The 25635-nt window shown below is 37.4% G+C and overlaps 1 protein-coding gene across 1 annotated transcript in view; it reads right to left on the reverse strand.

Annotated features, from left to right (window-relative positions):
* Nucleotides 1–25635, reverse strand: part of CNTN1 (contactin 1) — a 249933-nt gene that overhangs the window by 9803 nt on the left and 214495 nt on the right. Inside the window, exons 20-24 of the mRNA XM_054085331.1 lie at nt 24047–24281; nt 19819–19922; nt 13461–13647; nt 11829–11941; nt 10586–10742 (exon numbers count right to left, since the gene is read on the reverse strand). Coding sequence (XP_053941306.1) covers nt 10586–10742; nt 11829–11941; nt 13461–13647; nt 19819–19922; nt 24047–24281 — 796 coding nt within the window. The remainder of the gene's footprint in view (nt 1–10585; nt 10743–11828; nt 11942–13460; nt 13648–19818; nt 19923–24046; nt 24282–25635) is intronic.

Below are 25635 nucleotides of genomic sequence, written 5' to 3' on the forward strand. Positions count from 1 at the left end.
GAAATTTTCCTCTTGTCTGTGCCATAAACCTTTCAAGAAAGGTACTATGGAGTAATTTGCAATCCTGTAAATTACTGTTTTGCAGCAGAGTAGATGTATAGGATGGCAATAATGCTGTGTGGGTATCTAGAGTGCCTTATGACTTCTTCAGGTTTTCTGTGCATCTTCAGAACAGCTTTAAAACTATCACAAGTAAAAACGGGAGGACATAAAAAACATATTTGAAGGGTTGCTGATGGCATGGGTGGTTTGTTCACCCTGTGGTTTTAGTCTCTCTTCTCCTTCTTAAAAATGCATACGCCAGAGCCAAATGCAAGTTTTGTTTTGTTCTGGCAATCACAAGTTGTGGTTGTACTTCACACAGGTTTGTGAGTTTCAAGATGACTTAAAGGCTTGTCATACCTCTCAGCGTTTGCCCTGCCTCATCAGTTGTCAGTAATCACTCTAGGCAAACTGGCTCGCCAGCAGCACCAGGAGTTCTGCCAGGCCATATAAAGCTGGATCATGAGCTCAACTAGGACGAGATGTTCAGTGCTGGAAACTGCCTGCTGAAGCAGAGGGAGAAGCTTGGAAGAAGTTTTGGGAGCTCATCCCCATAGAAAACCTTACCTGTGATTACACTGATTGTCTGGTGTGGCAAAACACTTGGTTGTGAATGTTCCAGCTTAAAAGTATTCCGTGTTGTCTCTGAAATGACGGTTTACACTAAATCAGAGGAATTCGATCAGCATCTGAGAGAGTTATTGACAGGTTTTTCATCAAAAAAAGGGCTATGTTTTCAGGAAAAAATGGGAGGCCAGAAGGGGGAGTTACGTTGTAACTCTGGAAAGGAGAAAAGAGACAGATTTTCTCTGGCCAACTGGCATGTCTGGGGATTTCTGAGTGAGGAACCTACCCCTCCCTTTCCAAGAAAAGGGATTTTTATAAATAAATTCACTCTAAGTGCACACCAGCTGTGTCACACCTTTGCAAACATTTCACATTTAAAAAAACAGTAAGTACAACGGACAAATAGTAGAAACTCTTCAGTTGCCAAATGGTGGTAAATAAATGGAAAAAAATACTGTAGTTTTGGAATTTCTGTGTCCTTGGGAACCAATGTGGCATATATAAATATTGAGCCTATCTTAAATATCTTCACCTTTCAGCCTGGAAACCTGTCTCACATAGAACATGAAGAAGAGTGCCCACAGCTTCTCCAAGAGTAGAAAGGCACAGTCTCAATGGGCTGCGTGACAGTGCTTGCTTCATGCCAGGGAGAAGCCACTGTCTCTCCATAGTATGCAACAAGACTTGCACAGCAGGCACAGCACAGTGCAGGTCTCACGTTCATGAAACTGGCACGAAACTTCATCTACAAGCAAGTCTCATCGCCACACAGGTCTTGAGAATGAGGGAGGAAAGCTGAAGGCAGGTTGTGCTGCCCAAACACAGCCTCCTTCCCTCTGCTCCTAGTGCAGCAGCACAGCAAGCAAGAAACAACGGGAATAGGGATCTCCCCGTGTGGAGAGCAACATGGTGAATATACAGCAGAATCAACTAGTGGACTGAGAAGCAGGAAACAAAATGAATCAGCCCAACAGGTCTGCTCAGTCTAAAATTGACCTTGCTGTTCAGTGAGGCAGAAAAATTCTTAAATGGCACATGAAAATTACTGCAGAAAGGAAGAAAGCCAAGAGCTGGCTTAGCATGTGCCTCCGAGAGCAAAAAAATGTAATTTTTACTGATAAGATATATATATTGAAGAATAAAGTACCTTCCTGTAAACCAGAAAGGTCAGTAAAATTTTCCAAGGTAGATGGGTAGCAGGATCTCTCATAAAGAAGACAGATAGGAATAGGCAGGACAAAGCACTTTAGAAAGCTGAATAGGCTGCATAAATCAGAGAAAAAGTACAATGGTTAACACAGAAACTTTACTGGGAATGGTCCAATTTGCCCAGTTCCAAACAAAGGTAGAATAGAAGGAGGAACAGAAGAAGGCAGAAACTAGCAAGAACACACAAAATACCAGGAGCAGGAGTCTAGAGCAGAAATTGTTCCTATTTTGGTACATTTGTTGGCAACTCCATTTGGCTTTCTAACAAAGTAATTTTCAGATTGTGAGGACTTTCTAGGTACATGCAGAAAAGGCTGTGATCAGTACTACATTCCCCTCCAGTTGAGCACTTTACACTTTAGTGTCCTGATACAGAAGCACCTAACAGCTGAGTGCAAACACTCCCTTTAAAGCCAGGGAAAGCTTTCTACTCCTATAGTGCGCAATGACAGAAAAAAACCTGAAACCACCCATTACTGGATTCTATTATTATAGAAAACAATAACTTAGAAATACATGAAACACTTGTTTTAGGGAGAGAGAGGGGAAATCTTCTGATATGGGAACAAGTCAGGGAAATATATTTCTACAGATAAAATCTAAATCGGGGAAATATATTTCTACAGACAAAATCTAAATGATCCAGCAGTGCTTAAACCCAGCTTTGAACAGCTGCTCATCTGTTCCAATGACTGACTTGAGCTGCCATGTTAAATCTATATTTCACTTATTTGTGCTCAGCAGTATTAGAAAATAATGCTGAGTGACAGGATATGAGCACAGAAAGGATCATTATGTCTATTGTATGCCCCGTATCATCTACATATTGCCTCACAGACAATATAGAGTTTAAGCACCTTTTAACTGATTTTCTACTGTACTGAGCCAGTAAGATGGAATTTTCTAAAACACACCTTCTAAAATGGCTCACAGCCTTGATTTAGAAACACCAGGAGTTGAACAGCAAAAAATCAACCAGATTTTCATACTTCAGGAGAAGATTTCCAATTGATCTTCTGTTAAAATTTCTTTCCTAGTACAGTTCCTAATAAAGCTACTCTACAGCTAGAGCCACAACCAACAAATTTGATGCTTGGAAATATTCATGTAAACTTAGCTGAAGGATCTTTTTGACATTTCCTACTTTGACAGAAGTAATATTCCTCCTTCACTTCCCACTGGCTTCATTGTGTTGAACAGGGACAGAAGACACATCAGGTAGCATTCTTCCAGTGCCTGCTTCTAAGAACTCTACTGTCAACTGTCTTTCTCTTGCTTCTATGAACAGGCTTTGGAATACAGTAAAAGTAAAATATATGGCATTAATCTTTAAAGGCAAGAACAGTTTGACATTGAAGTCCTTCAAGTATTCTGAAAAGGGCATGGAGCATTTGGGTATGTAATAAGATGTACTATTTAATATACCTAAATTTATCTATACATATAAAGTCGAGAAAAATACAAGTATTTGGTATGGTTACTGGCATTTAAAAGATAAGTGCAAGTTAGTAAATATGTGATTTTACCTACTCTTTATATCTGTAGTAAAAAATAAATCTATTCATACATGAGAACAAACCTGCCAAATAATCACGGTACAGACTGTAGTTCTAATGAAATGTTTATCATTTAATGTAGCGTCAGTAGATCTGTATTTTGGAAGTTGCACAGTTTACAGGAGCACGAAACACCTCTTTGTACTTCTGGAGGTGTCTAGTCTGGCCTCCCACTCCTATCAGGACTGTTGCCAACACTGGATGTCGTCAGCCACAGCTTTGCCTAACTGAGTCACAGAGGTCTCCAAAGATGAAAACGCGCAGCTTCTCTGGGTAACCTGCTCTGGTTCTGCACTACCCTCTGGGTGGAATTCTTCATAATTTCCAGCCTGAACCTCCCAAACTGCAATTTCTGGCCACTGCCCAATATTGCACCATCTGCCATTATCAAGACTTTGGATTCATCATCTTTGCAAACGCTCTTTATACAGTTACACGCTTCTGCTCCACCACATCAAACCTTGGTGTTTATTAGAGGAAATAGACTCCGTGATATTTCTTTAATGCTAAACTAAAGAGCTGTGCACATTCTTTACTACCAAAGAGTGTTTCTAACTTTGCCACTGATGTAACTGGTCAGCGTAATTGACTTTGGCCTCAGACTTTGCCACTGACATAACTGGAAAACTATCACTGTTGCTTTTATCAGAGAATCACTGGGTTTTGCTCTCTTAAGAGAGAGGTTTCATCAAAAGGTGTGTTACAGCAGATGTACAGCCTAAGTCTTCTTGATCACTCTCCTCCTGAAAAAGTCTGGCTAGGTGAGGTGCAAAACACTGAGAGGTATGAGTATGCCACCATTCCAAGGGACCCATGAAAAAGTAAGATAGATTGTTAACCACTGAACTGAAAAATACCACAAGGATTTGAATAATGCAGTTTCACGGCTTGCTACTGAAAATTAAAACATGTAAGAATTGTCACGACTAGAAAGTATTCCCTTCTTCATTCCTTCACCTCTGTGATCATGCCTGTAATCCTGTCCGGATTATTAAGGGGAAAAAAATTAGTGAGATGAATCCTCCAAAGGTTACTTTAAATCATTCTAAATGCTCCTTGGATGGCTTTGATTTCTCTAAGCAATTAAAAATACTGCATAAATGTAGTTCAAAGTTAAATGTCCTAAAAAGAGGTCAAAGCAGAATATGCATTTGTATTAAATTAAATCATTGTGCATCAAAGGGATTACACTACTAAAGCAAAATACAAATCTTGGCATTCACGCTATGACCTATGTGATTTTCTCTGTGCTATCCTCTTTTTTGCGATGTTGCTACATTTAAGCACAAGAGAGCTAAATAATGATCTGCATTTTTTTCCCATCTTATTCTAACGATAGAGTACAATGGATATAAAGTCTCAAGCAATTTGTTTCGTAAAAGTAAAGGGGTATAGTGTTCCTGTATTTGTGTAATAAAAACCTGAAAGTATCTGTATGATATATCTCAATAACTAGATAAACCAATGGAGAAGAATAATTCATCTAAACTGATTCTGAATATCAGACCTTTCATTCATTGATGAATTGATGTTCCTACTGAAGCAGTGGCAATCAAAAGCTTTCTGGAATTTTAAAAAAGGTATTTCTGACTGCAGAGTGAACCAAAATTTATTTTTCTTCTCCTTAAACATTTTAAAAGTCAATTACTGTTTGCTGGGTAACATCCAAACTGCTGAAAAGTAAAGAAAGTATTTAAGGGTTTCAGAAGAAGAAATAATACTTTATCCATCAACTAAATACTACTCAGGCATTTTGTAGTACAATTCCCTGAAGCTGGGAGCATAGGGTCAGCTTTAGTGAGTCAGACCAAAGGCCTATATAGCTCAGGACACTGACTGCAACAGTGGTCTGTAACAGAAGCAGTGGAAAGGAAAAAAAGTTCCTCTTATATTCTCAGATGGCACTGGATATATTGTAATGCACAGAATTGTAAAGCCTTCGTTGTCAAAGTGAGGCTGGGAAAGAGGCAGTACCAATAAATCAGAACTTTGATGAAATGAAACATGATGATCAAGGAAAATCAAGAGAAATATCAGAGAACTGAATATGTTGCTTGAAGCAGATTTATGTTCTTGTCGAGAGTTTTCTGGGTATTTTCTACTTCATTTTCAAGCCATGAGACAAATTACAGTGCTTAATTATTAAGAGCTCTTTTGGAAATGTACCTTTAGTTTAGTAAAAGTTTTTTCTACATTGTCACAGATGCATGATAAGTTCCAAGATCAGTAACAGAGCACTGTCATGCCACTTACAGGACTCTTTTCATCAGTGTTCCTTATGATTTTTACCTTGTTCTCCTCTTTTCTCATTGCTACAACCACCTTTGAAACAGATAGACATTTTCAATTATGTTCAAAAGATTTTGATTATACTACAAAAGATTTTGATTATACCACATGAAAAATTAATGATCACGTGATACATTTGGTACTAATATTTTCAATAAGTATTAATGCTCCTTTTAAATAATAAGAAATAAATTAAAATATAAAATAATTTAAATGTTTTTATGAGTTAATACCGGCAAAAATTTTGCATTTTCCTTTGAAAAAGCTATGCTTCAAAGTAAATACATTTTCAGGATCCTAAAACATGCCTCTGGCAAATGGAATTCATATATGCATGTATATATATGTGTGCAGAGAACACAGAGAGGCTGTAATTTTGTTTGCTTGCTACAAGAATACAAAATACATCAATTATTCTTTGTCCATGTCACTATTTAAATGAGACATTAACTTGTTTTGATATTTGAAGGTGAAGGTGCATAGTATCTTCATTTTTTTTCACAAAATCAGAAGCCACCTTTCCCTCTCCCCAATACGAAACAAAATTTTAAAATTGGAGAGCTTGATCCTATTTTTCTTACTCTGGCAAAATTAATTATACTAAGGGCAGTGCAGTCACACAAGTGAAGTGAGAAAAATAACCAAGCACTATAGGTTTTCGTTCCTACTGATTGCACAATTGCTTTGATTCCATTAATGTTTACATTATGACAAAGCACTGCAATCTAAAAAGCATGCAACAGAAAAAAATAACTTAACCTTTAATATATTTTGAAGAACACAGATAAGCCCATTATTAGGCATTGAAATTTATTCCTTTGGTTAAACAAGTAGTTGCAAACGTCAGTTGGATGTGGCATCTCAATACTGAATTTTAAATTGTGTAGCTCATTAATTTACTATAAAGGGCCTGAAAAATATTGCCAAACCCTTAACATATACAGAAGGCACTTGTCAATTAAATGCAACAGTTCATGATGGTATTTTATATTGATTATAGCAATATGCTGAAATGCAGCTCAGCATACATACCATGAGTGATTTTATAATAAGCACCTATATTTCAAGATGTTCACTATAAAGAAAGGCATGTGAGGTGGCTGTGCTTTGAGAAACTTCCTTTATATCACTCTCAACTAAACTACTGTGTCCCATAGGAAGCTGACTGGTTAGATGAGAGTAAAGTTGCTGCAGGACATTCGCCTCCCTTTTTAGCATGTGCCTGGGTTTTCTGTAAGAAGGAAGAGCATAACAAAAACATAAAAGGTAATTTTTCCCTTAGACAATGGGATGAGCTAAAAATAACGTATATTTCTAGTTTCTTTAACATTTGACTTTCAAACTTAACTTTTGTTGGTTAAAATATGCCATATTTTTAATACCTAAGTTAAGACCTCGGGGTCAGTTAGGGTTCCTGAAACTAGATAGTCTTGTACTTAAGCCTAATTCAGACATAATTCAGCAAGTGATAAGAACTGCTCGGAGTACATCTACAACAGGCTGACATCATGCACAGAAATAGCAGCCACACAAATCAAAGAAATTGTTTTGGTTTGCAAAAGGGTGCAATCCTTATGCCTGAAATATAAGCCAGAAGATGTCTTCCGATGTCCTGTCTGGTCTCCAATTGCTGATCCAGAAGATCTCCGGTGCCCTGTAGATCACGCCATGCCTGCCAGCATTGTGTGGATACCTCTGGTAATCTGGGGCATCTCAAACACTACAGGCTTTGTTTAAGCTTCTGATTTACAAGCTATGTAACAACTGGTTATAATGGGATCTTAGACATCTAACTCAAGTGAATTATGCAGGTTACTTTGGATTTGATACCCAATAAGCAACAGGAAAACACCATTCAGGAAGACACATAGGTTTTCTAGACACTCCTCTCTGTTTAGTGCAGCCTTCCACTTTGAGTACGATTTGGTCATTCCTGATCAGCACCCAGGCTATTTTGAATCCCTGGCCTAGTTGTTTAATGCTCCCAGCGCACTTATGCAGGAAATTAATTTGGTTTGCAAATTTGGGAATCAGATGCCTAAAGGTCAGGTAAGGCAATGGTCTTCTCTGAATTTCATAAGGTGTCTTATGTTTTGCCTTAACTATTGTTCACATCTCTTTGTAAATAGGTAACTTCCATTTTTTCCAGTCAAGTACCAGCACACATGTTTCTACCAGACTAGATCTTCTCTTATTTGCAAGTCTCTGAGAAAAATCATGATTACTTAAAAGTTTTGCACTGCTCTGTCAGCCTTTTGGGGCAATTATTCTAAACCCTGTCACACTAGTAGAAGATTTCCTTCAGAATAAAAAATAGCAGACAAAATCTGCCATATGTAGGTGTTAAAAACAACACTTCATTCTCCTTTTTGGAAAGACCATGGTTTGAGCCCAGAAATACCTTGATATGCTTGCCCAGTTCTCTCTATATTTTGTATTCCAAAGAGATTACCCTGCCTTTTGTCTCCTTCTTTAACTCCTTTCCTAAACTGAGTCCAGGGAAAGTTGCCTTTATCTAGGTCACTCTCTGGCTAGCCGGGGTATGGTAGAAGTTGTGGGTGGAAAACTTGGCTGAAGTGTGGAAGACAAAGAAATACAGAACTCTGCAAACTATCATTTCTAGAATTCTAACTGTCCCAGAGGCGTTAACTCTGTCTTACCGACAAGACAGATTCAGCTTGGGCTCAACATGGTACTGACATGATGGTTCTGCTTCTAGTCAGGGAAGTAATTGATCCATTGCTACTTAAAGCATCTTTGCATCACACTGATGATAGATGATAATGTATGTGCGATACAAAGATGGCCTAAGACATGTCCTTAACATATCAGTTGCTTCTGCTTTTTTTTTGTGACTAATAAAATACATTAAAAGTGATTTTCCCAGTGAATGATAATATAATGTAATGTATTACAGCTTCTGTAAAGCGAGTGACTTGAAACCCCAAGATATTCTCATTGAAAATGGGGCACACAACTAATGGAGTATATGTAAATGCATTAAGAATTCAATCTCTGGCAAAGTTCACAATTATTAAAGAATGCTTAATAAATTTCTAGTGTAATTCCATAGCAAATGGTAACAGCTCAAATTCAATCCAATCATTTTAATCAAAACCAGAAGTAAACAGCTAAGGAACTGTGTACATGAACCAAAATGGCAAAGTATTAAGAAGCGATGATGACAATACATTCATAAAGAAATCCAGACAGCAACGGAACTAAGCCATTCAAAATAACTGTGCTTTGTTGTCACCACATGCAAAATTATACAACAAGGGAAAAAGGTGCCACACACATCAGGATGGGATGTACTATCCTGGAGAGCAAGGATACCAGGAAGGATTTAAAGCTGGTGTTGGGAAAACATGATGAACACCATTTTATAACCCAGTGCAAGGAAATAAATAGCTAAAGAAAACCTTTAATGAATAATACTGGGAGTAGTAAGTCTAGGGAGGCGAGACTACCTCTGCAGACAGACGAGTTGAAACGGTGCATATAGTTATACTGTCTGCAGTTCTATAAGAACTCTCATAAGTTGGAAAGGTGAATGGAAGAGCTGTCAAAACTATTTAAGACCTGAAGGAAATGTTATCAAGAAGAAATTCAAGGCACTCAGTCTGTTTAGCATTTGATCAGTCACTTGACAAATAGACATATAAATTTCTCAATGTGGAGAATATATCAGCCACAAAAAGACTCTTAAATCTAGACAAAAGTTATGAAAAGAAGCAATGGCCAGACCCTCAAACCAGATAAATACTGACAAAAAATTAGGCAAAAAAATGTCAATAGTGCAGGTGATTAATCATGACAACAAAGTAACCCCACCCTTAGGTTCAACTTGACCAAGGCTAAAATAGATGCTTTGTACTAACAAAAACGGTGATGAGTTAAAAAATGTTATGAGCTCACACTAGGTGATATAAACCATACATATTGAAAACCAGCAGATCAGTAGTCTACTCCTTTAGGAATGGGAAGTTTCTCTCACAGTACACCGATAATATAGCACAGGCATTGTTTTTCTTAAAAGACACAATAATGGTTGCACCGATGGCGTGACAAGAGTACTGTTGATGTTTAACCCTTACTGTTGCCCAACACAATACAATGGAAGTATTTAAATCATAACATTGCGAAGGCACTATCCAAATCCCTGATGTTTATTCATATGATCTACTTCATGCACTGTGCTAGGCACTACTTAGATTATAAAACTAACAGGAAAGAGATGCGTGGACTGTGTCTGAGATTGTATTTTAAGTCAATACTTAGCACAAGATGAATCAGTCTGATACATGCTCCCTTCCCCTCTTTACCAATCACTCAAACCACTCTAAAGCTGAAAATGTTGCATTTCTCATTGCTTATTTATCTCTTTGCGTCACAGCTCCCCTCTTCACTGAAAACTGCAACTTCCCTAGCAATTGGTTTGTGGATCATTGTGGACCACTCAGTTTTCTCAGTTACTTTTCTCTTAGTAGCAGTTGATGAAAAAATGAGATACGGATGCCACAGGTACTAGGAACTATAGGATTAGTGCAAGCTGACATCTTGAGCCTGAGGCCTGCACCATGAAGTTGTGCTTGTAGGACAATACTAAAAAGTGGCAGCCTAACTGGGGCACTAGTAGAAACATTCTGATATTTGGAAGATTAGCAGTGCTTCCAGGACTGAGCTGGACTACCCCTGAAGTGTCCTGTGTGCATCATGAGTCTTCAGAAATAATTTAAGATAAACTCTAATTTTCAGTGCATTCAAATTTTGGATGGAAAAGGTATGCCCAACTCTGCTTAGTGTAGAGAGGAAAATATTTAGCCCAAGGTTTCCATGGAGTTTGGGTGTTTTGTGGAATCAAACCCTATAACCCAAAATGAGTTGGGTTATGGGAAGAAGAAGGGAAGTCATCTGCTCACCTGAAATTTTTATTTGAGCTACTTCTCCATCTCCTCCTTCACTGTGTGCTCGGACCTCAACAACATATTCACCATCACTGGGGACTGGGACCTCTATTGTGTGCTTTCCAGTTGAAAACAACTTGCCTTCATGTTGTCCATCTGGTCTATAAAGTACCTAGGAAAGTCACAGTAAATATAGTTACTGAAATACCACACTTCCATGAGAACAGTTACACATGCACAGTGTGTTAATTAAAAAGTATTTTTCCATTACTTTTTCCATTACTTTTTCCATTTTTATGCACAGTTAACCCAGACATGATGTTTCCTCATTGCTTTTTTGGTTATAAATTTATGTCACCTTTAGAAAAACAATTTCAGCCCTTACATTCAAAATAAGTAATTCAACAATGGAGGATAATAATGCAGGGTGGCAAAGAGCATCAACTAAAAATCTGAGAATTCAGATGGGTTTTCTGACATAAAATTCACTACCATTTTCATAAATGATAAATTTCTTAATTTTATTATTAAATTTCAATTAATTTAAACTATTGCAAATGTGATTGCATAGATATTGCAAGACCTTTATAAAAGATCATCACCCCTTCTGGAAACATCTCTGTGAAAAACTGTCAGCAATTCCCAGAAAGCAGTTCAAGTCCTCAAGCAAAATTTGTACGTGTAGAACATGATACTAATTTTCTTACTGCCAAGCAAGCAGAAAAGTTAAACAGGAATTAATTTTTGAAGCTTTCTATATGCCATATATACATCTGCTCTAGTTACACAGTAATTGCATCTAATGAGATTAAATGTCCCTTCCCTTCATCTACCTTCCTAGACTTTAAAGAACTCATGTTCCAGGAACTGTAGCTCCAATGGAGATGGGAAAGGAAAGCTGGGACAAGGAAAAACTATTAAAGTGCAGAATTTTTTTAAGCATTCTTTTTAGCAAATAGACAATAAATGCAAACATATGGGAAATCAGGTTGCTGCAGTTATTCATCTAAACTTTCCCATCCAAACTTTCCCATACCACCCAACTGAATTTCAGTGCCCCAGTGTTTTCTCACCATATTGAGTAAGGCCATTGGCTTTACCCTAAGCCTACTGAATGTCTGTGACCTCTGAGCGTGATACCTCTATCCTTACTGTGCAAATATGTTTAAGTTTGATTAGGTACCAAAATTCAACACTGTCTATAAAATGCATCTCATGTAACACACACAAAGATAAAATATATTTTCATAGATCATACTTTGTATCCTTCAACTGCAGACTCATTTGACTTTGCCTTCACATGATCCCAGGTGATGATGTACCTTGAACCAGATCTTACAGAACTGATAATTCTTGGACGCTGGCTTGGAGCTGAAAAGAAACATATGTATAAAGTGAACATAAAAGAGATTTCATAAATGTTCAATGACATTTTTATTAAGACATGTACAAATGTAAATGGGAAATTAGGCTGAACTTTATATGATTAAGGGATTGTCTCCTTCCTGGAACAAACTTCTACAGCTCCAGCCAGGCAATTTGGACGGCTTATGCAGTGGCTGCTTTGTGGGTTTGCCTTTCTGTGTTGCCAAAACGGAATTGGCCAACATTCCCCTTCATTGTGTTGCTGACCATGTGTGTTTCCTGGCATGTAACTATGTTCAGAACCTCCCAGAAATGAGGCTTAAGTCATATTTATTCATTGAGATTAAATATTTTATTAGTGATTTAAAGGCATTTCTACAGTATTTAGCTCAGTAGGAATTGGAGTACCCCACTGCAGAAACCATTAATTATATTTCATACAATAAGCTTATAAAATGGAGTCTTAGTCAACACAAATGAACGCTGCAGGTGCAGGTTGCACAATACACTATTTACTGACAGAAATCCTCAAATTAATTGTGTGTATTTTTAGCCCATATAGATGTGTTTTAAATACACAAGACGTATTTCCTAATTGTATGTTGTTCAATATATGTTAGTACTAGGTATCATCATTAAGTCAGGACTTATATTCAGAAACCTATTATGGCATGTAAATTTAAGGGCATGATTCAGATCACTCACTTTTCAAGGCTGTCTGATCCTGACTCCCTCTACTGTTGATGAAAATGAATGGTCACATTTTAATTATCAGAATGCAAACCTTCTTGCTATAGATTAAAAAGAAAGGCAGCGTACAGCTGTCAAAGTAGCACCTGGTCTGAACTGCTTATCATTTGGAATATCATGTCCAACTTTGGGCCTCCAAGTAATAGAAAGACACTGGTAATCTGGAGTGAGTTCAGCAGTCACTGACCTGGTAGGGAGCTGGAGCAGTTGCCCTATGAAAGGAGGGTGAGATAGCTGGGCTTGTTCACCCTGGAGAAGAGTCTATTTGGAGGGGACCTAAGAGCCCCCATCTTAGGGGGCTTTTTATGTTCTTACATGAAGGCTATTAAGAAGTAGCCAGGCTTCTCAAAGTTGTACTGCAGGAGGATGAGTGACAAGAGGCACACATTTGATTAAAGGAGGCTTAGACTAGATGCTCAGAAAAAAGTCAGGCAGTGGAACAGGTTTCCCAGAGATGCTGTGAAGTCTCCATCCCTGGAGGTTTTCAAGATCCAACTGGATAAAACCCCAAGCAACCTGATCTGAGCTTGTAGTTGGGCCTCCTATGATCCTATAATCTTAGTCTCCTTAACACCTTTTTAAGGCACTCACTGTACAGCAACAAAAGAGAGGAAGGAAAGCCTTAGTAGAAATTTTCAGATGTAGAACCAATACCACATAAAGGGAGAATATTCGGTATAGGAATGAGAAGCCACATTTGAAAATGTGATGGACATAATGCAACATGCAATAATGTACATGACATTATAAATAACCCAGTGCTTCATTTACTTACGTGCTTTCCGGGTAACAGTATCAATGGTTCTACTGGGAGGTCCATAGCCTGCGCTATTGAAGGCAGAAACATCTACGTAGTAGCGAGTATTAGGCTTCAGGTTTTCCAGTTTGGTTGAATATTCTTGATTGCTCACTTGTACCCGCTGTGCAGCTGCTTCTTTATCATGAGCAGCCCAGTAACGAATCTGTAAGCAAATAAATTGAAGGATTAAATTTAGCATATTTAATTGCAAAGAGAGTTTATGAAAAATTATGTTTGCTGGGTATTTCTATGCTACATTCTCTGGGCAATAAGTGAGCTAGAAGAAATCTAATAGCAATAGCATGGAATTCCTTCTATAAGCTGTGATTTTAACTAAGTTATATATAGACATAAAGAAATAGAAACAAATTCAGATTTTATTATGAAGTCATATCTCACAGTGGTTTAACTTTCTCTAACTAAAAGTCTGGGAGATGGATAATACCTCCAGAGAAGGCTATTCTCTTCTTGCTGTTTTGTTTCAGCATTTTGCTCTGAACTTTAATATTGTTTTCCTACGCTACAGAGTATACTAAACTATGCTAATGTTTTCACAATATTTTGTTTAAAATGTCTTACAATTCTATTCCTTTTTTACTTCTGTCTAGGGAGTGGGAAGTATTCAGTCATGTTATCTGTATTTTCAGGTTTAGATATGTGTACCTAAATATTTTCTAAAGTCCTTTGGCTAAATTCAATCAGATTTCATAGTACAAAATGACATTTATCAAAGTAGATGAGAAAGAATCTAAAACTGCTTAAACTATGGGAAAAACGTCAATGTAAGCTTGTAGCATCTTAAAATCCAAAGTGAATTAACTATACACAGAAATTCTCTGAGGTTTTATTTCCCAAGAAATTATTCCATTCTGCTTCAACTCATTACACATTAAAAAGCACCTGTTTAAAAGACAGTAGTTCCTATAGAACGATGCCATTCCATAGTCTGTCGAATACACAGGATCCTATTCTGCATGGCCTTGTGGGATGCAAATGAGAGTAAACCACTGTCAGTCTCTGGGTTTTGTCTAGTTTATAACCATTTGCATAAGAATAAATTACTGTACTAACCTGAAAGAGTTGAAAGCCTTGCCCACTACCTTTTGGCTTTGAGTGTTTTTATTCTCCGAGTTTCTGCGTGGCTTCTTTCTGTCTTCATAATGATTTTTTGGGTATGCTACATGAGGACCTTTCAAATTTTTTTTGAGGTTAATACTGATAATTTTGGGCTCTACAAAAAAAACTTGCTTTGTAAGATTTGAATGGTGAGATCAGGTACCATCTTATTTATCTTTTAAATAGCAACTGCTTTAATCTTCTGTTCTGCTGACATCAGTTTTCCTTGGAAACTTCATTTATGTAACTGGTTAGAAAAGCAGATAGTTTGTCAAGGTGTTAATATCACAGTTTTCCTCTTTATCAATGAAGAATACAACCCTTGCTTGTCAAGGCTTTATTTTCTCTTGTTCATCTTTACATTAAAATGTTTAATAAAAGTATCTCTTTTAGCTCAGAGCACATTCTGTGGCTGAATGAGGAGAGGGGCAGTAGAGAATACCTCTTCATCTACTTCAAATGTCTTTGGGTACTCTAACAGGCAGTATCACCACACAGAGGTTACTCTCATTTGAATACTAAATACTCTAGTTAATGTTTGTTGCCTAAATGTTGCTCTCCAGTTTTAGAGGTTACTCAGACTCTAATTATTATAAATGTGACAAAATCTTAGTTGCTTTTTTCACTCTTTCCTGGTGTAGAGGGAATCACATCTTATCTGCAAGTCAAACTTGCTCCAACTTTTAAATACAGCGTGCATACCTGCCTTTCAGCAGGCACAAATATGTAATTTTTAGTTATGTAAATGTATGTCCTGCACAGTGTTTTGAAAGTTCAATCCAAAATTCCCACGTATCAGGGTGAGCATTTTACTGAGTCAGCAGCCTTTGCCCCAAAAGGAGTGAGGAACGTGCACCCTATTAATCCTGCAGGCTTCTTGACATGATGAATGGTTTCAGACTGGCATGGACCTGAAACTGTCACAGTCATTTCAGCTGAAGCTCTGACTATGATCTTCCAGTGAGTTCTTTTTTTTTTTTCTTTTTATAATCGTAATTAACAAACTGCTGTAGATAAACCACTGTTGTTGAACGCAACCAGCTGTACACCATAAGCTGTTAACTACAAGCGGCTGACTCAAGTGTGAGAGGGCGCACACATCAGGAGCTAGAGGACACAATGTTTGTCTCTGTCCTTAAGTTCAAACAAGTTTCTAGCCTAGAGCAAAGGGATGTCTTTGAAGTTCTAGGTGGCCAAAAGTTTATTAGCTATGACAGGACCAATGGTAGCTTTGTTGTAGATATTAACTGGCCACCAAAGACTGTAATTATTTTTTAGTGCGTTCTATTATATTAATTAAGTACTTACTTTACCTAAAGATGGCAAACACACTTTATGAGAAGCTTTTTTTAATTATGCAGCATATGCTGGAAACTTTTGAATACCTCTGACTTGCAAAACTGCTATCCTACTATTCATTTGCACTACAGTGGTGCTAAGGTTGTAATATAACAAGTAATATACAGCACCAAACAAGACAAGCGAGAAAAATGAATGAAAATGTAAATTACATCACTGAGATCATATTACATTTCAGGCACAAGTAATAAAATTTCAAATTAAATTAAATTTAAATCCTAAATATTATTGTTCTTGGCTGCAATGTTGTGGACTTAACTACTCCTGTAGTGTGCGAGGTTGTGTCACACCCTCAGAATCTTCTCCTTTACCTCTTCATTTAACATACAGTCATTACTACATATTTGGATCACTGTAAGTACTCTTGGAAACAAAAAGAAATTGAATATGACTCCCTTGAGAGCTAAGAAATAGTATTGTCTTCTTTACACTATTCCTACATTTCTTTTCTCACTCATTATTTAATTAAATTAAAAGTCTCTTGAAATAATTTGGAAATTTCTTTCATTCCCCTGGCTCTGTGGAAGTGATACCTAGATTTAAGTGTCCTGTTGCTTCAAGAAGTCACATTTCCCCACTTTACTCAGTAGCCCCTCTCTCTTTTTCTTAAAGAGCCTGGACAATAGTACTGGACAGTCTGTTTTTTCCTGATGCTCTGCATTTACCTTGATAGGGTAATCCATAGGTGATGAATCACTGGGGGACACAGGAGTGTATTTCACCCTGGCTCTAGTTTGTTGTAGGAGATAAGCAAACAGTGATCTGTTGGAAGCAATGCCTTAGCCATCATGAATTTGTTCAGCCCTCTGTGCTGAAATCAGGGAAAAAATGCTCTTTTTCACGGTCCTGTTGGCTATTAAAATTTTAATATACTGAAATACATCAGAAGTTTTTTCTCTAAGTGTCATGAAACAGCTCTTGTATTTATGAAGTTTTTACACAAGAGAGACATAAAAGAGATATTTTACTCACATTAATAAAGAATGCTAATAGCACATTGCAGTAAACAAGGAAAAATGTTGGTGAGTTGTGATAAATTTGTTTAATAAAATAAGGATATATCTGCTGCATAGAAGCAGCAGGAAATATGGATATAGTGTCTTTGGTATTGCACGCACTGCTGAGCTATTGATTTTAGCAGGCTATTGTAAGAACTCATAAATCTTAAATTCTCTATATGGATGGAAACAGTTTTCATACTTTATCTCTTATTTAAGTGTGAGCTGAAGATACTCCTCTGTAATGGCAAAATGTATCAGCTCACACTCATCACCATGAGGGCAGTCATCCTGACAGTATGCATTAGTGTAAAGAAAACCTGACTCCTCCTGGTGTGAAAAGCATTGTGTCACAGGTGAAATACCTCAGTTACTTTGTTCAGGGTACTCCCACCTCTTAAACTCTACCATTTAAAAGGTCAGTTATGCAATTTTCAGGTAATAATAAAGACCAAGATGGAACTGAGAAGGTGCTCTGGTGAATGAGGCATTTTGCCAATCTGCATACAGCTACACAGAAATCAAAAAATAAACATGAGAATATTTCTTGATGCCAATAGAGACAGAGCCTTTCAGAAATATTCACAGGAATTTTACAATGTAGATTGAGTGCTCCTTCCCCCACAACTTGCACTGTAACTTCACAAAAGCTATCTGAGGCCTTGACCTTCCAGAAGAGCTCTCTCTATTTTTGCCCTCTCATATAGCTTCTTCAAGACTGATTGTAGATCTAATCTTCAGGAGCACAAGGCTTCCTTTTTGCCCCCAGTGTAGAAGCTAGTCTTGCCCTTTGCAACTTTTCCCTGTATAAGAATGAGGCTGGTGACTGCTCTAGTGAAAAAGATCTCAGAATTAACACCGTACTGAGCTCTGTGGGGCAGTGATTCATGCCTATTAGTCTGTTTATTGTGTAGCCAGATGGAAACTTCTTTCTACAGTCTTGATAACTAAAAGATTACTTTAGAAAAAGAGAAAAAAAGAGAAGAAATTCATACTCTAATGCCACTGGTCACTGTACCTACTCAAGCCACCCAGTTCAAACGGAATCTGTTGAAGTGTAGTTCTCTAGGAACAAGTTAATAAAGCCAGGCTCCAGCTATCAAAAACAAGGCCACACCCTGCACATCTTATTTTCTGTGTAACAGAGCCCTCCACCCGTTGCCAAAGTATCCCACCTTTCTACAAAACAGCAGTTATTCTCTTCAACCCAAAGATCTTCCATGCTCTTTCCAGTTTTTTTCCTTGTTTTCTGTTGACCGTTCTATGCATCCCATTCTTTCCCACTGAATCCTCTCCCCTTCCTTCTTCTCCTGTTGTCTCCTAACAGCAACTCAGATGGCTTTATGGAAAATAAAATCAAAGAGCAGCTAAAAGTGGGAATGTTCTCCCACCATGTTCTTTCCTCATTTATCCTTACCCCTCCAGCTCTCCTATCCCATTCCCTATTACAAATGTCAACATCCATTGCCACACTCTATTGCTACTGCAATCCCAACCTCTCCCAGAACTCCATGCTGCTCTCCCCCACAATTTCCCCAGTGTGTGCCTGCCAAGTGTTTGTTCTGGCTGTTCAGGGTGTGCAGGCTTCATGCCCAGTTTTTGCACAGACTGTCTAGCTTGGGAGTGCAATATTTCTACGCGGCTGGCTGGCCTAAGCTCACAGGTCTGGACACTCCACCCAGCTCTCAGTTACCACCATGAATTTCTCTATCCTATTCTAATTGCACAGTTACTATGAAACGCCAAACCAGTGGGCTGCTTTAATAAATTAGGAGCTACCATTGATGTCATCATCTTAATTTCAAATCCCAGTGTCCCTTGTTTGTAATTTTAAAACTTCATGTGTGTACTGTGTAGAATCACACTTTATGTGGGATACTGTGCTAGTTCCTACCGAGATCACTGCTGTGACCTTGTTACAGTATCACAAAAGTATTAAATAAATCTCACGGAGACAGAAACAGAGATCAGGAAATACAGAATCAAGTACTACTAATTAAAAGAACATTTATTCATAGATTTTAGTTATAAAAATACATTCTATGAGGTTACTCTGCATTTGTATATGCATAGAGGCTACCATCAAGTAGCCAATAACTTAAATCACAAAGCAAGTCACAAACAAACTAAGGCCCAAATCCCTGTTTTCGATTGCAGCCAAAATAAGCCTGCCGTACACTGCAGAGTTTGTCAGCATCCACTGTGTGGATGGTGTCAGACTTCCCTGATGGACCACTACATGGCCATTTCTGGTTGAATCCCCCTGGTGGCTGTTGTCAACTTTATACAAGGACAAGAACAACTTTCACCAGTAGTACCATCTTGGACTAGACGAACATACCTTGAAGCTCTTTTTCTTGTGGGGAATATAAACCATGAACAAAACATCACTGTCTAGCACAATAGCACTATCTCTGTTATGCTGGATTCTGGGCATTTATCACATAGTCCTACTTACTACACAATGTACGGGTGAATTATATTAGTAACTGCTGATAATTTAAATGAGCCATGAGTTAGTTACAATTGCATGTCTGTGTTGACATTTACACCCAAAACTTAATTTCAATATGCTTGGAGAAGGTAGAGATGGGCATTCAATTGCATAACACAGACAAGATTCTTTTATGAAATTATTTTTTTTTTTAAGTTGAACAGGGAGCAAAAGCATTTGTCAATATGGTTTAGTAGTGAGGTAGCACCAAAAAGAATCTGCTTCTCAGGATGTGAAATCCATACAGTAAATGAAAACTAAAAGAGAAGTGAACCATAAGAGACAGAATGCTAGATAAAGAATCAAATGCATTTAGTTACTGAAATTAAATGAATGAGAAAATATACAGTGTCACCTCTAAACTCACCTGATATCCTTCCACAGATTTATCAGAAACATGGTGCCAAGAAACAGACATTTCAGAAGATGACAAAACTTTTATGCTCACATCTGTAGGTATTTCAGTTGGAGCTGGAAGACAAAACACGTTAAACATCCAGTTTCATGCAGTGATATCATCATACACGCTTACAGAGGCTTTTCTCACTTCAATATTTTGTACTGTTTTCTTGGTATCAGGGAGCCAAGTGTGTTAAGCCTTTGATCGGGTTTTACTTGAGTGAACTATGAATTCAGTGATGATCTGTATTGGAAATGACTCTATAAAAACAAAGCAATGATCCTATTACTTGGCTCAAACTATCTATTTTTTTACGCTTTAACAGATTTCATGCTGAAATTAGTATAAATTACAAGCAGGCTTTGAAAAATAGAATGAAACGTCCAGTGTTCTTTTCCTAAACTGGAAAGCAATTTACAGATTATATACACCAGATTTTTAAGCTAGTTACTCACAAATATTCACGTGTATGCCACTTAGTCAAGATGATATAACATTTTAATAGGCCACATATTAGGTATAAAGCTGGCAAGTGGCGCATACAAACTTGAACGCAGGTGTGAAATAATCCAAGAGCACTCTTCTATCAGGCATACACCACTCAGTTGATTTTGTTTGCGTTCTTAATTCTGGACAGCAGCTAATGCAGAATTCAGGCCATTGTAAAGTGATAAGCTTTTATTCAGGGCTTAGAATATTAAGTTCTACTTTCATTATAAGAAGTAGTTATTTCACTGCTGGTTCCAGGTTAAGTGAGGAAAGAAGCTTCAAAAGGCATAAACTTAGCAAAGTCTATAAAGATAAAGTTTTCTGAGGTAAGAACAACTCTCTGTCGCGAATCTTTTGAAACAAGTTGCAACAGACAGGCATGGCAGCCCAAGCTGAGGAGGGCTTTCAAATACTTAATCTTCCATCCGGGCATCCAGTCAACTATGCATCAAAACAGCCACTGCTAAGAAAAAGATCAGTTACATCTCTCATGAAAAGTATCCTTGGTAACAAAATCATCTCATATGCAAAGTTACCTTTTGTAATTGTCTTTCACTGACTGTTAATAATGCAAATGTATAATTAAAAGATAATATATTATTGCAAAGTTGTTTTCACAATGACAGGAATTTAGATAACCAAGAAGCCTGTGCACTCATTACCAGCAGTCATTACGCACTACTAGCAATGGCAGGTATGACTAGTACCTGTCTGATACGAAACTTGGCTTAAAACATGTGGGAACACAGGAATTCCTCAGTCACTTTAGTGAATAAAGATGCTCACAGTTATAACTAGACAGAAATATATATATATATTAGAAAATACACAACTTAGTGGAAATGCTGTCATTGTATTCGGGTATGTATGTATACTTATAAGTATCTGTATGGAATATTGAACGACTGTATTGCTTTAAAATCTCACTCATTCCTTTGAGAAGTTGTGTTGTCTGACAGTACTAATATGACTTGCTAATTCAGAGGTACAGAAGTACAGGTGGAATGGATGTGATGATCTAATTTATTCCCAAATCACTGTCAGACTCTTCTCCATTGTACCAATTACAGAATTTGCCAAAATATTTCATATCTAAAAGTTCCAACTGCCAGGGATTTTGCTGATACAATACTCTAAACAATATTTCATCTGCTTATGCTTGTTTATGAGCTCCAAATAATTTATATCTCTATTTGTCATTTATGTTCTACAAATATTTTGCAGTCTTTCCTGAGCCAGAAAGATGACATCAGCTGCTTTTGTCTAGCTGTCTAATTCGATCATTCTAACAATAAAGAAGCAATCACGTGGTCCTCACTATATCATCTCTTCAGTGAAAATCTAGTGGCCATCACACAATCATCTTCTAAGTGTAACTATAACAAGTTAGGGTCAGTAAAAATGCTACAACATACAGAGGTGACTTTGTACAAGTCCAGATGCCAGCAGAAAACTGCATAATGCTCTTTGGAATAACTTCCATGATACCTACTAGAAAAATTCTTTCTAAGCTGCCCTGCAGTTCCCGGATTTGATATAGTCAGTAGTCAGGGTCAAACCTCCACACAGGAGCGGCAAGCACTACTGGTAAGGTTTGGACTGTGATGAATATGACTGCTATGGCCAGTCTTGAAAAGAAGTAGATTCACTGAGCTTCAATTCCTTTTGCTGCTTTCATCTGGCATCATTTAACCACAAGTGTTTCTATCAAGCATTTGGACTTTTCTGAAGTCTGTGTTAGAACATCAGCAGTCACTGCTGTGACTTCTTTATCTAGAAGCTATTGCACGTTTGCTTTTCTTCCATTTTTAGGAGCTACTAGGCTCTGTCATGAGCAGCTAAACATAGGGAGCTACACGCACTGCCATCCCTGACATGGTCAGTATAACCCTAACATAAACACATATGTTTATCATATGCGTATCAGTCAGCTATTGATAATTTCTCTGAGAAAGGATGGATACTGAAATGTTATTTGGCAGATATAGCTTTTATTACACCATAGCCAATTACTAACTCATTTATACAATTGCAAAAGCACCCATTCCGTTGCTGCAGCAGCTATTGATGATGATGTCCTCAGGTATGCTTTTCTGAGAAAAATTATTAGTATTAACCTTTCAGATAGCTAAGAGTTACTAGCTTGAATCCTGAATTATAGTAAGAAACAAAAAGACTGTTTTGTCTTTTCTCTGTGTGTGAACGATCTGTGTGTAAAGTTCCCATTGCTCCTAATGGGAACTATGAACATAAAGCTCCCATGAGGTACACAGAATAAGAAAAAGAATCAGAAGTGTGAGAATGTGGCCTTTTATCCTATCCCTCCTCTTGGCTCTTTGGTCTGGATTGGCTGAGTGTGAAGTAGATTCTACTCTATGGAAAGAAAAATCAGTGCAATTTTTGGGTTTCTGGCACAAATTAATAACCTGCATTTTTTTTAAATGGGCTTGAGTGATTACATTGTAATTAGGATGTTGTATGTATTTCTTCTGATTTAAGATAAGCCTTCTTTAAGTACTTTCTCTCTCCTGCTAAGTTTGAAAATGCCACTTAAACTTCAATCCCAAAGATCACAGCATGTGAAATAATTACAGTAAGAACTAAGAAAGAGACTTCTATGAAATGTCAAAGAGGTTTTCATTAAACTATTCACTTGATAGCTATAACATCCAAACCAGATTAAAGAACGTGTCAGGGATAATTTATATTAGATTCTAAACATGCTGGAAATATAACTACATAATACTGAACTATCATTCCTTCACAATTTCAAGTTAAATTCTGATACTGATCTAGTGGAATAATAGGCTTTACTGTGATCTGTTAAGAAGAAAAGAATTCTACATACGTCAAGGACATGTACTAAGATCACAGAGACATTGCTGCCAGATGATGTAAATGTTTAAGGTGACTAATAAAAAGATCAGAATTTCCTTTTTCAAATTCTTAATTTTTTAACAAGCTGTGTGAAGAATCTTGAATGCTTCTGTGTATTGCTCATTGGCAGCAAGTACAACCAACAGCAAGTACAACCAACTGCTCTGCATCACACAGAAAGCAGAGTCTGAAGTTGTTTAATGAAGCAAGTCCAGAGGAGGATCACAAAAATGATCCAAGGGATAGAACACCTCTCCAATGAAGAAAGAGTTGAGGTTGTTCAACGTGGAGAAGAGAAGGCTCTGAGGAGACCCATTGTGGCCTTCTAGTACTTAAAAGAAACATAGTAACAAACTTTTTAATAGGGCCTGTTGTGATAGGATAAGCTGTACTGGTTTTAAACTATTAGAGGGTAGATTTAGACTAGATATAAGGAAGAATTTTTTTTGTGATGAGGGTTGTGAAACAGGTTGCCCAGAGAGGTAGTAGATATCCCATTCCTGGAAACGTTCAAGGTCAGGTTCAGGTTGGAGGTAGCTCTGAGCAATCCGATCTAGTTGAAGATGTCCATCCTTACTGCAGCAGCACTGGACTAGATGACGTTTAAAGGTCCTTTCCAACCCAAACTATCCTATGATCTGATGATTCTATGATAATTCTGTGATTCTATGATTCCATGATTCTATGATTGAGAACAACCGTGTTTTGAGTGACCACTACACATCCTGCTTGCTATGGGTGTATGTTACTATATAAATCGGTGTCAAGGACCAAGTTCCCTCTACTGATGTTGGTAGTGCTGTAAAACTTATCTGGAACCTTTACTCACCATCTTGTGCTGAATAAATGACAGCAGTGAGACTGAATGGTCCATCCCCTTTGTTGTTAAAAGCTTTCACTTTTACTTGATACTGGGTTGAAGGTGGCATTGACTCATCCTTGTGGACATATCGGCCAATTTCAGGATTAGTAACTGTAACTCTTCTCCATTCTTTCTCACCAAATGGCTTGAAAGCCACTATATAACCAAAGTTATTGCCATAGTGGTATTCTCTTGACAAAGGCTAAAGAGGTAAAAGATAAAACATTAATTTTTGTAGACCACTAAACAAATGGATCTCTAATGAAAAATAAATAATACAGAAAACATCGATGTGCACATTTTAAAAACACTGAATCTAAGTTTCATTTTCTCCTCCACTTGCTTCTACAGTTTGCTGCCACTCCCTTTGAAAATACACAGTCTTCATTAGGCAGATGTCACAGTAGCATATTTGCTATTAAAACATTTTAAAATCTTGTTCTTCATCCAAACTCAGTGCAAGACGCATCACGTTATCTCCTACAGAAAGAAACCAAGAATGACTGTGCACTAAAACTGTTGTCAGCTGTAGCCAGCAAAACAAGCTTTCTTAAGAAGTGATAGTGGATATGCAACACAGCTACTATGCAAGTATATGGGTCCATGGGCATGTGTGGAGATAGGTATTCTTGTGAAACTCAGAGACAGAAGAGAAGATTTATATGTCTGGCCTAAATTATATTAATTTACCTAAAGTTGGTCACATAGGCAACTGGCACAGATAGTGGAGAGAGATGGACGCATTCAAAGAATGATTCATCCTATCGCTTCTCACTGATGATGGAGTTGCTAGTTTAGACTATCTGCCTAGCTTCTAACTGGTAAAAGTTTAAGTAAAATGACTCTCACTTTCACCACGAGGAATGAAAGTACCCATGCAAAATATTTCTTAAAACTATAGCTGATTTCCTATAACTAGGAATACTGGGAAATGGGAGATTATGGAAGACCATCTGCTACATTTAATTTTGCTTCATTTACCAAAGCTTTACGTTCAGTAACCCCTCCTCAGTCCATGGAGGCTTTACAACAACCATTAAAAGAGCGCCCATCAGGCAAAAACGATAACATTCATCAGTGCATCTGAAAGCTGACCTGAAACATCCTTTCAAAATAAACTTTTTGCATGACACCTTCCCATACTGTAAAACTCACAGAGATGAAATGGCTTATCTTTAGTTCCTGGAGCAGTGCAATAGAGATAGGTGTTTGCCCAGTATTGTAGCTTTTCAGCCAAAATGTGTAAAGATATTCTGAACAAGGATTTATGAAACTTAGATGTTCATGGTGGAACAAGCCAAAAAAAACCCGTAGCTCACAAATTTTCATTTGTTTTGAAGCTAAAATGAAGCTCCAAAAAGTCTCTGAGAAAGAAAATTCTGGTGAAAATCCAATGAATTTTTTTAAATTACAGAAACATTTAAGTTTTTACTTCAGAAACATAACACACGGATTAGAATACTAGTATTCATAATGCAATATGTAAACAATTACAGCAAACACAGACATAGGAAATCAAAATTTTAAAATGTCTGATAAGGACATGTGAACATTGA

The sequence above is a fragment of the Cuculus canorus genome, chromosome 1 (genome assembly GCF_017976375.1).
Source record: "Cuculus canorus isolate bCucCan1 chromosome 1, bCucCan1.pri, whole genome shotgun sequence".
NCBI lineage: Eukaryota > Metazoa > Chordata > Aves > Cuculiformes > Cuculidae > Cuculus > Cuculus canorus.